We start from the raw sequence: 13942 nt of genomic DNA on the forward strand, positions 1-13942 counted from the left end.
TTTACTTGGTTTACTCTTGGTTGGTTTATCGAGGCAATGCCACCCCAGGTTCTAAGTAGGTTGTTCAGATGTCGTTAGGTCACACATAAATCACAAATTGGTTTATGATAATCTTGAAGAGCAATCACTTATAATGTGTTAACTATTTAGAAACCAAGAGACTAGAATTCTTAAGAACTCGATATTATCAAACTGATTCTCTAGAGGGGTCCTTAAATCCTACCCAACAAAGCTTGAATAACTCTTTGATAAACAGATGCGGAGGCGGATAGAAATGACTGTAAGGTCTGCGGATTGTTTAACAAATTAGCCAACATATGGTTCACGAAGCGAAGAATACTTAGCATAGCAGCTGAACTGATCATATTGGAGCAGATGGAAATACAGGACTTGCGCGATTATGTTCCCCATGAACATACAAGTACTCAGTCGGAGGGATTGCATCGTCTATTGACCCATCAATGCGAGCAGTGGATCTTCGGATTTGCAACCAACTGTATATTACCATGGAGTCTAAATTTCTGTAATATGCTCAGGCGCGAGCAGTGTTGTGAAATGTTATTAGCATTCATTTGATTCTTGAAATCTTTTTTCGGAAGCACAATGTCAAATTCGGGAAAGATTTGCGATTTGGCGTAACTTATTATGTGAACAAACTTTATTTCAGGCCTTTTGTCATAAATGTTGGTGCTGTCCCATTTAATTCCACTTGATTGCAGCTGATTGCAACATATACGTACTCCGACCTCAACAGTAAGGCGGTCTTCAGTGTCTCGACTTCATGGATTCCGTTGAATTCAACAACTAAAAACAGTTTTAGACAAATTAGTCGAATGAGGCTACTGGAGACCCCATTACCATTTTGAATTTTCGAGAGGGTTTAAATATAAATCCGCGATTTTCGCGACTGGAAGAGCAAACCCGCGAAAATCGCAAAATCTGCGACTGTTGTAAGAGCCATGTAAATAACTCACATTAGATAATCGACAACTTAATTTTATGTAAAACTTCTATCATTATGATAACTGAGGAATGCATATTGAAAATATGTTTCGATATCATTTTTTATTAAATAATAAGACAACAAATTTTGTTTTCAATATAATCTCAACAGCAGAACTCAATATCAATTTGATCTCATTTTTTTAATCAACTTTGCTCGGGTATAACATTTGCCTTATCCATGGTTTTCGATCAGGAAGCGAAGTATGAATATAAAAAGGAGCTATTGACGTCTTTGACCGGATCATTCCAGTTTTAGCACCAAAACCAGTCACTCTACGGCTCTCATTTCATGGTTCTTATAATGAATATAAAATAGATTCTTGATAACTTTGATTGCATTCAGATTGAAGGTCTAAGTATCATCTGGCAGTAATGAAACTTAAAAATAAATTATTTGAGTAGTATTTTTAAAATAATCCTGACATTTTATATTCATACCTCGTTTCCTGATCGAAAATACGATAATTTCCACAGGTAATCCCGGGGCAATCAGTGTTGACCGGAGAAGGGAACCCCCTCACTGATACTTCTGCCAGTAGTTGCAGTTTTCTTTATTCAACAATAGGTATATACAATAATCCATAACAAACTTCCTTAATCTATACCAAAGAGTAACTACAACTAACCGGCGCCCGCTTCTTATCCATCTTCGATCTACAGCGAAACGTCGCACACTACCTGATATTCCAACACTCCTCCTTAGTGTGCACGCCTCGCAACTCTCTTGGCTCCTTGTAACACCGAGCCTCCCGTCCAGAGCTCCTCCTCGCCGAACAATTCCTCTCCTGGCCCAATCCGTTGCCCGTACAAATGGCCTCTATCCGACGTTTGCACAGCACCCTCTGTTGACCAGCTCCTGAATGTTCCGATGCTCCTCCTGGAGTTCTGCTGACCAGCCAGCATCCTACCGAACGTTCCAACCTCCTGATGAATTCCGTCCGCCGCTACTCAAGACTTACGTGGTTGATCCATGATCCCACTGCGCCACGCGACTTATGCGGCCGAACCCCCTCACAAAGAATAACAACTAGAGTTCCCTCTCTACACCACGGCAGGCTACTGACTGATATTTCTGCCAGTAGTTGCAGTTCTCTTTATTCAACAACTAGTCGACCCGGCAGACGTTGTCCTGCATAGTAGGCGTAAATGCGTGTTGTGAACTGCCGATATGAAATTTCCATACGAATCTTAATTTTGGTTTTTCACGATTTACTCAACCTAACTTGTGATTTTCTCATTAGGAAATATCATATAAACCCGTCGGAAACGATAACGAACATATTTGCCGAAGGAATGAAGAAAATCCATCCAGCCGTTTTCGAGTTATGCGGATACGAACACAGACCATTTCATTTTTATATATATAGATAGGTATATATACAATAATCCATAACAAACTTCCTTAATCTATACCAAAGAGCAACTACAACTAACCGGCGCCCGCTTCTTATCCATCTTCGATCTACAGCGAAACGTCTCACACTACCTGATATTCCAACAATCAGTAGTTCCTGAGTGCAGTCAGAGCCGTCAATGATCCATTTTATATTCATACTTCGATTCCTGATCGAAAACCGTAAGAACAACCGTCGATTGACTGGTTTTGGTGCTATAACTAGAATGTCCCCTTCCATAGGTTCAACGGGGGCTATCCGTAGGTCCAGAAAGCGGTAAGAGCCGTCAATGGTCCATTTCACTTGATTCTGGTCCGATTCCAAATCCCAATATATGGTTCTAATCGGCAAAAGCCCTACTTCATTTGTGGTTACTAATATTTTTCAATTTTAAACCTTAACTTATCCTAACATCCATCTCAAATTTACGGTTTTGAACCTACCTCCGAAAAACCCGGATCCGGTGACCATAGTCGGTTCCATAGACATACCGTGAAACTGCATTAAATTTCTAGTTGAGGCATGCCTGAATTGTCAAAATCGGAGAATAACTAAGATAGTTACACAACATATCTAATTTTGCCCAAAATTTGCTTATGCTACTTATTTTGTCCATCCTTGTATGTTACAACGACTTGGCTGTTGTCGACAAAATGCAAAACGCAGTGAAAACACATTTGCGATATTTGATATTGGACCAAAATCTTATAAGGAAACCTCGTCATATATCGGAATGGGCAACATATTGGACGTTTCTCTCGGGGCACAGATATATCGTTAGCTATTTTAATTCATTGATGGTTGTGTTTATTGTCTATTTTGTATGTCTTTAACATTTTTGTCTAATATGGCTCCCCGACGAAAACGTTGTAACTCAGGTGATGAGGACAGAATTTTTCACTTAGCTAAATGTAAGTTTAGTAATTTTAAGTTCTGTCACCAAGTTGGGTGTTTCTTTCCTGTTTTCTGGCATCTGTATGTAATGCTGCAGGAGAAAATTTTCGTTTATCGCTTTTTGTTATCGTTACCGCTACCGTTGGCAATGATCGAAGTTCCATGATTGTATGGATTGATTTGTTAGAGATTGCATAATATAAGTTAGATTAGGAAGTAATCGTCCTCCTCAACACCTTTCCTCCAATCAAATTAAAGAAATTTTTGTGGATGCTTCTAGAAATGGTAGAAATGGTACGAACACAATTCCATTCAAACATTTTTTACATACAGGTAAGATAAAATGAACCCTAACAAGGCGTCATAGAACAAACTGCAAGTTTTAAAGTGGACTCTTTGTGTATCAAAAATGGCGCTCCAGTTTATCTAAGGCGAAAAGCGAGAGACAAAAAGCAAGCTCTGTTGCTCTGTCCAATGCTTAGCTTGATTGCCACCGCTAGTGTTCGCTAGTGTTTCAAAATCATGGAAGGACCACATTCCAAGGCAAAGATGCCTATATGGTATGTGCTAGTACTCCAGAAAAGTTGAAACCTAATTTAACAACATATTCATACGCATAAAAACAACATAAATATGTATATAAAAAAACTACTTACTAGATGCGCTCCGTATTCCAGAAGAGTTCGTGCTAAATCGGCCGGGCAAGGTCGCGTTAGTGCAGCTAAATGCAGGGGGGTATTGCCGGCTTCGTCCTGTGCGTTCGGGTTGGCACCGACTTGAAGCAGTGCCTTGGCGAGCCGTGGCGATGGCAGCTGGCAGGCCGGATAGCGGCCAACCAGGGCAGCCTCCTTGTAGCACGCAAGATGTAGCGCTGTCCGCCCGGATTTGGCTACGACCTAAAATCATGTAAAGCTTATTATTACGAACTCCGTGCGTAATAGATTATTTCAACGCCTACCTTTAAACTGACTAATTCGTAGAATGCACGCAGTATCTGGTGCTTCATACTATCACAACAAATTTCCTCATCTTCGTCGAGTAACCGTGCCAGAAGGCAGGCCAAATGCAGTGAAATGACGAGCGCCCGGTTCAGCGCTGTGCTGTCCCGGTCTTGGGATGGCATCTGTTCCAGCATCCGCTGGCCGAGTTGTACCTCGCGGATCGATTTCTTGAAAATGATCAACATATCGGGAGTTTCGATCGGAGGCACAATTCGGCCCCGGGTGATCGGCCGACCGGCTTCGCCTAGCATGAAACTGAACAATTCGGCAAATGACAGCAGCGATGATTGCGTCATAGGGTTAAGGGGTTCCAGGATATTCTGCTGCATCGACAGAGCGTACGTCCACAGTTCTATGCACCGGTCGAAGCGACCTGAGTCAGCGTAGACGGCACCTCGGAAGCGAATGTAATAACTGGTATCTGGATGGACTGGTCCGAGTATCCGTTCACGTATGAGTAGCGCCTGCATACGCATCTCGTCCGGATCCATCACCAGTTCGTCCAGGGCGCTAAGGTCATTCACTTCCTGGGCGAAGTCGTAGGCGGGGACCTGTTCACGCTCGGGTTTCGGCAGGACTGGGCTGTTGTTATATCTGGGAAGAGAGTTCAAGTTTGAGTTAGTTGGACTATGGAGGACGATATGGAATGATGGACGAACCTATCTTCCATGGCACGCTTCCAGAAAGAGAGGGCACCGAGCATATCACGTTTTTTGTCCACGTAGGTAGCACCTAGGAGTTCAAGGGCAGCTATCCTGTCTCCTCGTTTTACGAATGACAAACTAATGAGGTGTTCCACTATGGGCAGGTGTCCTGTGACGCTGGCTGCTAACAGGGGTGTCATTCCTGAAAATATGTTTTTTTAAAAATAAGCTCTGAGTATGTGATTAGCGAACAACTGAAGCTCGTACCGTAGGAATCTACATCCATAGTAGCACCGTGCTGTAGGAGCAATTGGAGGATTTCTAGCGAACCGGACTCGGCGCAATCGTGCAGGGCGGTGTTGCCTTTCACGCTACGCCGATTCACATCCGCCTTGAGCGATAGAAGGTATTGTGCAATTTTGTAGTGTCCCTTGTAACAGGCGATCATCAGGCAGGTATGGCCGTGGCGATTCGCCACCTCAATATCTGGAAAAAAAAATGTCAAAAAGCGCGTCACCATGGAAATCTACATACGAAGACTCGACGGTGACACCTACCGGCACCGTGTGAAACTAAATATTTTACGATTTCGTAGTGACCATCGAAGCAAGCCGCTCGCAGGGGTGTGCTGTTTGTCTTGGTTGTACTGTTCACTTTGGCACCGTGCTGGACTAGAAGTTTTACTACGCTGGTGTGGCCGGCAGCAGAGGCGCACCATAGAGGCGGAGCACCCTCTATCGTTTCACCGTCGAATATCACTACAAAAAAAAAATGGGCAAATGCTTGAATGCATTTCGTTTAAATCTAATCAGATCAGAGTACCTGAGCCTGGCTGTTCGACATCGGCGTGGCACCGTTGGATTAGGTATTGTACTACATCGTAACGGCCATTTTTGCAGGCGATCAGCAGTGGTGTGGCGCCACCTGTCTTTGCCGTTACCAACATTTCGATTTCATTCTGGGGCCGCCCGCTGATGTATCGCTGTAAAAGATGAGATTGAAACGAAATAAACGATTACAAAATGTCATGTACTTGGATTAGACGCATCATCTGATTATGAGGAAGTGATGTTAATAACAAACAAGTGCAACTGAGAACAGGGAAGTTCTAGTCGCGTGAAATCAACGGCCACCGACCGCGCATCACAGCACATGCATTGCATAAATATTGACAGTTACAGTTCGGTGTCTATAAATAATTACCGGTCGCTTGCTATAGGTCGCTATACTGTATATACATTGTCACCAGAAATGCTGACGTGACTTTCAATTGCGACGACGAAAACGATCAACGACGCCAAATGAAAGTCCACCTAGACCTATCTACCCAGTTCTGGTAACCGTGGTATTGCCAAACGACGCCGCAAAATCAATCGAATCAGACAACAAGCACAGACGATAAATAATCAGTAAAAGTGATCACCGTCGGATTGATGGTGAGTTGGTGGTGGTGGTAGGGATTGAAATTGCCGGGTTAATGGTTCAAACATACCGATTGGCGCTGCAGTTGTGTTGAAAAATCGAAAATAAATTTGAATTCACGTGTTTGGCATTTTTGTGTTTGTTTTCGTTCTGGTCGCCGCCGTTCTTGACCGAGGATATTGTACATCGCTTTGTAGTTTAGAGGTAATGAAATATGAAAAGCCATAATACCTATTGAATCAAACCCATCGATAAGTGCTATTAGCACCTTTGGGGAATCTCTGCCCACTGAGTACTTTAGTAAAACCAGGCTCACCTGATGAGTGATCAAAAACTAATTAGTCTATAGAGGACAATTTGGAGAAGTGATTCAACTGATAAGCATAGAGAAATCATGACCATGAAAAACACAAGAGGCCAAACACCAGCCTTTTGAATGACAGGTTTGCAGTAGTTTGAATGATGGCCACCAGACTACTTTTCAGCTTTACTTTTCAGCTTGTTGGGATGTACCCGAGCGATGCTGTCAGTGAAGCGCACTGGCAATGGACGACAACTACCTTCGTCGGCGAGCTCCAATCATGGGCTTCATTGCGCATCTCCTTTTGATAGCTCTTTCGTATGACAGTTTGCATGGTTTGCTAGTTACGAACGAGTCGAGATGCGCAATGCCGGCAATGCCACCCCAGGTCAGGTTGCATGCGGGTCGATTAGCGATAGATCAGATGGTCAGCCTGCGGTTGATTTTAGATATGTAGGGTAAAATGCCCAATAGTGGACCCCCTAGTAGCGGAATTTTGCTCTTTCTGCCAAAGGGAGTAGGTATTTTCAACATATTTATTCTGCTTGATATCTAATAGCAAGTTCTGCATCTCCTCTTTACGATACATACATAAAATACTCAAATACACGACGTTATTCGTTGAAATTAAAATTTCAAAGTCTGATTGAATTCGCCCTATAGTAGACCCCCTGGGGGTCCATAATGGGAATTTGCTTCCCTATAGTCGACACTTCATTTGATTTTCATGTTCCGTTTCAGGATGTTCTGCTTCCCTATTATGGACCCCACAAAATATTCCTATAATGGACACTCTCGTGTTTATTTTTTATAGAATTGTAAATATTTATCTAATTTAAATTTCTATAGCATTTCTAATCAATGTAATCAAATCATAGAACTGTAAGGTAGGTTCTCCCGATGGAATTTCATAGCTAAATGTTTACATTGTGCTGTAATAATGCAAAAATGGCTGGAGGGTCCACTATTGGTTGGGGGTCCACTATTGGGCACTTTACGCTATATATAAAACAAAATGTTTGGAAGATAGATGAGGGGAGGGGTGTGGGGGAGAGGTATTCTTTAGATAACGAATAATTCAGTTTGACTTCTGAATCCCTTGATCGGTTTTCACCAAGATGGGAGTCATTGGAGAAAAAGCAAGGGGTATGAGGGATTTGAGGTATTGTTAAGTTATCCATCAACTCAGTGTAACTGCTGAACCTTTTGACCGATTTCAACCGAATTTGGAACACATATTTTCTGTCCTAAGAAAAGTATTATAGAGGGGGAGTGGATCATTGGAAAAGAGAGAGTGTGATTATTTCAGCTCTTAAAATAATTATACCTGGATTTTCTCCGTGAATTCTTCTTGGGGCTCCTCCAAGATTCCTTCCTGGAGTTTCTTCAAAAATTGTTCTTTGAGCTCCTCCAGGAATTCCTCCTGGAGCTCCTCTAGAAATTGCTCCTGTAGTTCTTCTAAATAATTCTGTTTTGATTTTTCAGGAGCTCTTCCAGGTTTTCCTTATAAAGTCCTTTCAGGATTTTTTCTTCAAGTTCCTTCAGGAATTCCTCCTGGAGCTTCTCCAGGAGTTTCTTCAAAATTTCACCTTTAAGATTCTCCAGAAACTTATCTTGGAGCTACTCCAGGAGTTTACTCAGGAATTCTTGGAATAGCTCAATCCGCGTTCCGCGAACATCACGTCGGTTTAAGCTTTTAGGAGTGACAAATGTAAGTAAAAAAATCTTTCAACAGTAAATTTATAAATTTGGTATTTCCCGTAAAAATTCTCAAACTTCCAGTACATTTTTTTTTGTGAAAAACCTAAAAATTCAGTGGAAATTCCAAAAACATTGCCGTGAGAATTTCAGAGAATTTCGTTTATAAATATATTTCATGGAAGAAATTCCGAAAAATATTCGTCCACGAGAATTCCGAAGAATATCCCAAAAAAATCGAGGAATTTCTCGAGTGAAATCCGACCAGGACGACAAAACAAAATTATATTAATCTTATAACAACTTCAGATATAAATAACAACTGTTGATTTAATTTAGTAACTGCCATTCGTTTCGAGTAAAAATTTTATCAAATAACAGATGTGTTTCATTATTTTGGTTAACAATTTTGATATTTTGACTTCTAAATGGTAATATAATCTGTTAGATTCTTAAAGTTAAAATGTACATAACTTAATAACACGACCTGTTACAAATCGGTTATTTCATTCTGTTCGGGAATCCAAAGAATATTCTGCGGAAGTTTCTGCCATAGAAACTCTGAGGAAATTTCGGAGAAAATGCCGCCGCCAGGCAAAATCACGACAAACTCCGCCGCCTACGATTTCTAGACCAGCGCACACCTCTAACTCCAGGAGGAATTCCTGTAGAAACACGAAGAGGAACTCCAGAATAAAATAGTGGAGGAACTTCTGATGAATTCGTGGAGTAACTACAGGAAAAAATCCTGGAGCAACTTCAGGAGGAAATCAAAAAGGATTTGCTTGTGAAACTTCAGGATGGATTCCTAGAAGAACTTCAGGAGACATTCCTAAAGGGTCTCGAGGAGAAATTTCTGATGAAACCAAAGAAGGAATCACTGGAGTAGTTCCAGAATGATTTTCCAGGGTGTCCATTTAAAATCGATTTTTAGATTCCCGGTTTTTTCTCGGTTGGAGGAACTTATACTAAAATATCATAATAGCGGATCTAAGCAATAAATTAGCTATTTTTCATGTTTGTTTTATTAGAGGGAGAACTAGGAATCTCTTAGATCCATTCAATATGAATCAATCTCAGTTTTGTCACATGCGGAATCGAAGGAATTAGAATCTACAATAATTTATTGTGGATTCTATTTCTAGAACATACAATCTTCAAAGATGAGCCAGCATAGGGCCGCAAATATCTTCAATAAGCCAAACAATTAGTTCAAAAAAATCCTAAATAACTTTTGATTGATAGAACAGAAAAAGCAGAAACATAATTTCTTTTTGAAGTGACTTAGGTTTAAATTTTCCTGATTAATTATTTTAGAGCGTCTTAGGGGAAATGCTACAAGGTTAATCTAAATCTAAATTTAAATTTAGAAAAATTGGTATCGAATTAGTTTTCAGTAGCAGGAACAACCAACTGAAGACACTACTTGGAAGCACAAAAGACCCCGTTGACGCATTAGGAAAATCTGGAGTTTATAAAATATCATGCCCACACTGTGACAAAATCTACATAGGACAGACAAAACGAACACTAGACACGAGGTTCAAAGAACATTTGGCAGAAGTAACTAAAGCAAACAAAGACAAAAAGGTATACATTATCATTTCAAATCTAAAGTAGCCGAACATATATTTAACGAAGATCATCAATTAACCAAAGACAACATATCACTTCTCAGACAAATACAAAATCCTTGGAAACTTGACGTAGCGGAAAGCTTAGAAATTTACAAACAAAAACAAATAAACTTACTTAACAAAGATCAAGGAAACGGATATACCTGGCTGTTTAGATTACTACCCACGGGACGACGACGAATCGGTACAAGCGACATGCCCTAATTTTTACCTACAGTTCTACCTACACACCATATTTAAAGTTAATGAGCAATGTTTTTCTTCAGTCGATAACAAACACTGAAGAAGTTTCCAAGTAGGAAACGAAATGCGTATCTGATTGTTGATACATAAAAAAGTTAATAGTGGAAGTAAATGGAAGAATAATAGTCTTTTAACCTTAAATTTTCCTCTCAATTCATCAACACAGAATTAACCTCAAATAACCTAAATTACTCTAGAATCTTCAACCCTCTTAGGCAAATTTTTTTCTCTTGTCATAAGACGAGTTTGTACAATCCCATTGAATTCCACCACTTAATTGTATCTTGACAGATACGTATTTCGACCTCAACAGTAAGGCCGTCTACAGCGTCTCGTACTTGAATTGACTTCAAGAGTCAAGTACGAGTACGAGACACTGAAGACGGCCTTACTGTTGAGGTCGAAATACGTATCTGTCAAGATACAATTAAGTGGTGGAATTCAGTGGGATTGTACAAACTCGTCTTATGACAAGTGAAGACATTCCACTAAAAAGCTCAAAATAACTTTCTTAACAAAAATTTTTGTTTTCACTGCTCAAAAACACTTTCTTAAAAGGAATTTTGACTTTTAAGAATTTTGTTTTTCAATATTATTTATTGATGCCGATTTTTCACCACATTTAAAGTTTCCACCCAATATTGCAATATTAGAATTTTCAATGTTATGGAACTTATTATTTATTTTATATGTAAAAAGTTAGAGAAATAATCAGGATTTAAAAAAAATCTCAAATTAATGAAAATTTTCTAAATTACCAAACATTCTTTCAGAACTACAGATTTTTTTTGAACAAAATAATAAAAAATCATTTATAAGCTGTTAAATTTCACCCACAGTCTTCTCTTGAATACTTCTAATTCCGCTCAGATTAATCGGTTTCCATGAAAAAATCATCTGAAATTATTTATCAAAACTTTATACCATAGCTTACCAAAGTTGAGGGATCGCGACCACCTTCCATAAGATTTACACAGGCTAGGGGCTAGTTCATAAATTTGGTTATTAATGTTTTTGATTTGATCGATAGTTCAATTTCCCGATTGGTTTCATGATTTCCCGCATTTTTCCCGGTCGAGTCCAATTCCCGTTTTTTCCCGCTTTTCCCGGTTTTCCCGACTGGATGGACTCCCTGTTTTCTGATGGAACTTTAAAAAATATCTGGGTGCAGTTATTGTAGGATCTCCAGGAGGAATTTCTGGTCAAATTCGAGAAGGATTTTTTGGAGGAACTTCATGACACATTTGTGAAAAAAACTTCTGGGTGTAATTGTGTGGGTACTCCAGGAGGAATTGCTATGGGCTCCTCAGGGGGAATTTCTTGGTTAACTACAGGAGAAATTTTTGGAAGAATTGCTGGAATTTCTGGCTGAACTTCAGGAGATATTCTCGGAGGAACTGCAGAAGGAATTTCTGGAGAAACACTCAAAGATCTTTTTGTATAGTTCCTTGAGTGTCCGGGGGATTCCTCTGAATGTAAATAGGTTTCTGAAAGGCTTCAGATTGGATTCCTAAACGAGCTTCATTAAGACTTTCTGGAAGAACTTTAATACCTGAATTCCCATATTCCTAAACTGCTCAACTAATAAATTCGAAAAATTCCTAAATTTCCAAATTTCTTAATTCCTAAATTCATGAATTCCTATATTCCTTCTTCTTCTTCTTCTTCTTCTTCTTCTTCTTATTGGCATTACATCCCCACACTGGGAAAGAACCGCCTCGCTGCTTAGTGTTCATTAGGCACTTCCACAGTTATTAACTGCGAGGTTTCTACGCCAAGTTACCATTTTTTTGCATACGTATATCACGAGGCTAACACGATGATACTTTTATGCCCAATTTATTACAATCCTAAAATTGCCTAGACCAGCACCGGGAATCGAACCCAGCCACCCTCAGCATGGTCTTGCTTTGTAGCTGCGCGTCTTACCGCACTGCTCCTCCTATATTGATATGTTCGTAAATACCTAAATTCAAAAATTCTTAATTTACAAAGACGCCAAATTCCCAAATTCATAAATTCATGAATCCCTAATAAAGTAAATTGCCAAATTCCAAAATTTTAAAATTTCTAAAATTGTAAGTAATTACAGAATTCCCAAATTCTTAAATCTCCAAGTTCCTAAATTCTTAAATTCAAACAGCACAAATCTTTTTTCCCGTTATTCAGGGCCGGATTCAGGGGTCAAAATGGGCATAGCATGGGCCATCACACCAATTACATCGAAACTGGGCATACGGCCGCTAAAACTTCATAAAAACACAAAAGATTAAAGCTTATAATACTATTTGAAATTAAATTGAAATTTCGAACAGGGCAGGATTCAGGGGTCAGAATGGACAGAGCATAGACAACAACACCAATTACTCAAACTTTATGAAAACACATCAGGAATTCAAATAATGCGATTTAAACTTGAAATTGGCTTTTTGTAATTTCGACCTGGGCCGGATTCAGGAGTCAAAATGGGCAGAACGCACAGTGGGACCAATTCCAAAAAAGACGGTCAAAAATGTTAGAAGTGAATAAAATGGTCTAGCAGGCCACATATTATGATATTTCATTGAATGGATAGTTCATCTTCTCGGCATCACCGACCCGCAAGCTAGAGATCCACTACCGGAACGAGAGGTGGGTCACCAGTCGTCGCAGGCACGCTAACGTTCTCAAAGACAACGTGCTTGCACCAAGTGGTGCCTCATCAAATATCAATGGCTGGCGCCGCCAGTGTAGAGTTCTATTTCTATGAGCACTTTCACAGATATTAACTGCTACCTTTAATTACCAATTTCTGCCACCTCACTGCAGTGCTAACGTAAAATTGTATTCCATTATAAGAATTTGTAAACATATAGAATGGATTTTGTATCGTCACACAAAGTAAAGCTGTAGAGGCGCAAATCGTTTCTTGATATTACGGCTCATGTAAAAAACTCATGATCTTTTTACAGAGTAAGTATGGAAAATCAGATGTAGGGGTCAAACAAGATACTCTCCCTGCATTGCGACTAAAAAAGACATGACTTGATAGTTTGTCCTACTTTCTTTAACAATATTTTCAAGTGCCTGTAATGAGTGCGCAAGTGCCTGTAAAAACTCATGATCACGTGGAATTTTCTCAATTAAAGTATGCATGAGACAAGAACGAATGGTACTAGGGGGCCGTACACATATTACGCATGCCCTTATGGGGGAGGGGAACTGTCATAAATAAAAAATCATTTGTATGTAAGAAATCTTACATGAAGGGAGGGATATTGAAAAAACCCAAAAATAACGCTTACGTAATAAGTGTACAACCCCTAGACAATTTTCAGCTGATGTCGCATCATTGTATTGGGGCAAATGAGAAGTAGAAGGAGAAGAGAAAACATATTGTGCGTTGCTTTTTATCAAAATTGATTGGCAAGACCGAAACGACCACTGTCAGTAAAACCAAAATAACTTTGCGGGCGGAGGGTGGCGGAACCTAATTTCTGCAGGATTGGATTCCTGACAAAAAAAATGAAACTACAGTGTGAATTTTATTTATGGGTACCGATGGGTACCTTCTTGAATTTCACAATGAATACAGCAAGAAGATAATACAATAATAATTTTATACATAATAAAGACCGAGTACTTTCTGCGCGATCAAAAATAATTTACGAACGTATATGCGTGGCTTTATTAGTTTTTGGACTACACTTTGTAATGGTGCCAA

General features: G+C 39.7%; 1 protein-coding gene across 1 annotated transcript in view; it reads right to left on the bottom strand.

Annotated features, from left to right (window-relative positions):
- The window catches only part of LOC134223860 (protein fem-1 homolog CG6966), a 230596-nt gene that overhangs the window by 17950 nt on the left and 198704 nt on the right, over positions 1-13942 (bottom strand). Inside the window, exons 2-7 of the mRNA XM_062703074.1 lie at positions 5761-5920; positions 5496-5696; positions 5206-5424; positions 4954-5140; positions 4252-4888; positions 3950-4189 (exon numbers count right to left, since the gene is read on the bottom strand). Of these exons, the coding sequence (XP_062559058.1) occupies positions 3950-4189; positions 4252-4888; positions 4954-5140; positions 5206-5424; positions 5496-5696; positions 5761-5920 (1644 nt within the window). The remainder of the gene's footprint in view (positions 1-3949; positions 4190-4251; positions 4889-4953; positions 5141-5205; positions 5425-5495; positions 5697-5760; positions 5921-13942) is intronic.

The sequence above is a fragment of the Armigeres subalbatus genome, chromosome 3, assembly GCF_024139115.2.
Source record: "Armigeres subalbatus isolate Guangzhou_Male chromosome 3, GZ_Asu_2, whole genome shotgun sequence".
NCBI lineage: Eukaryota > Metazoa > Arthropoda > Insecta > Diptera > Culicidae > Armigeres > Armigeres subalbatus.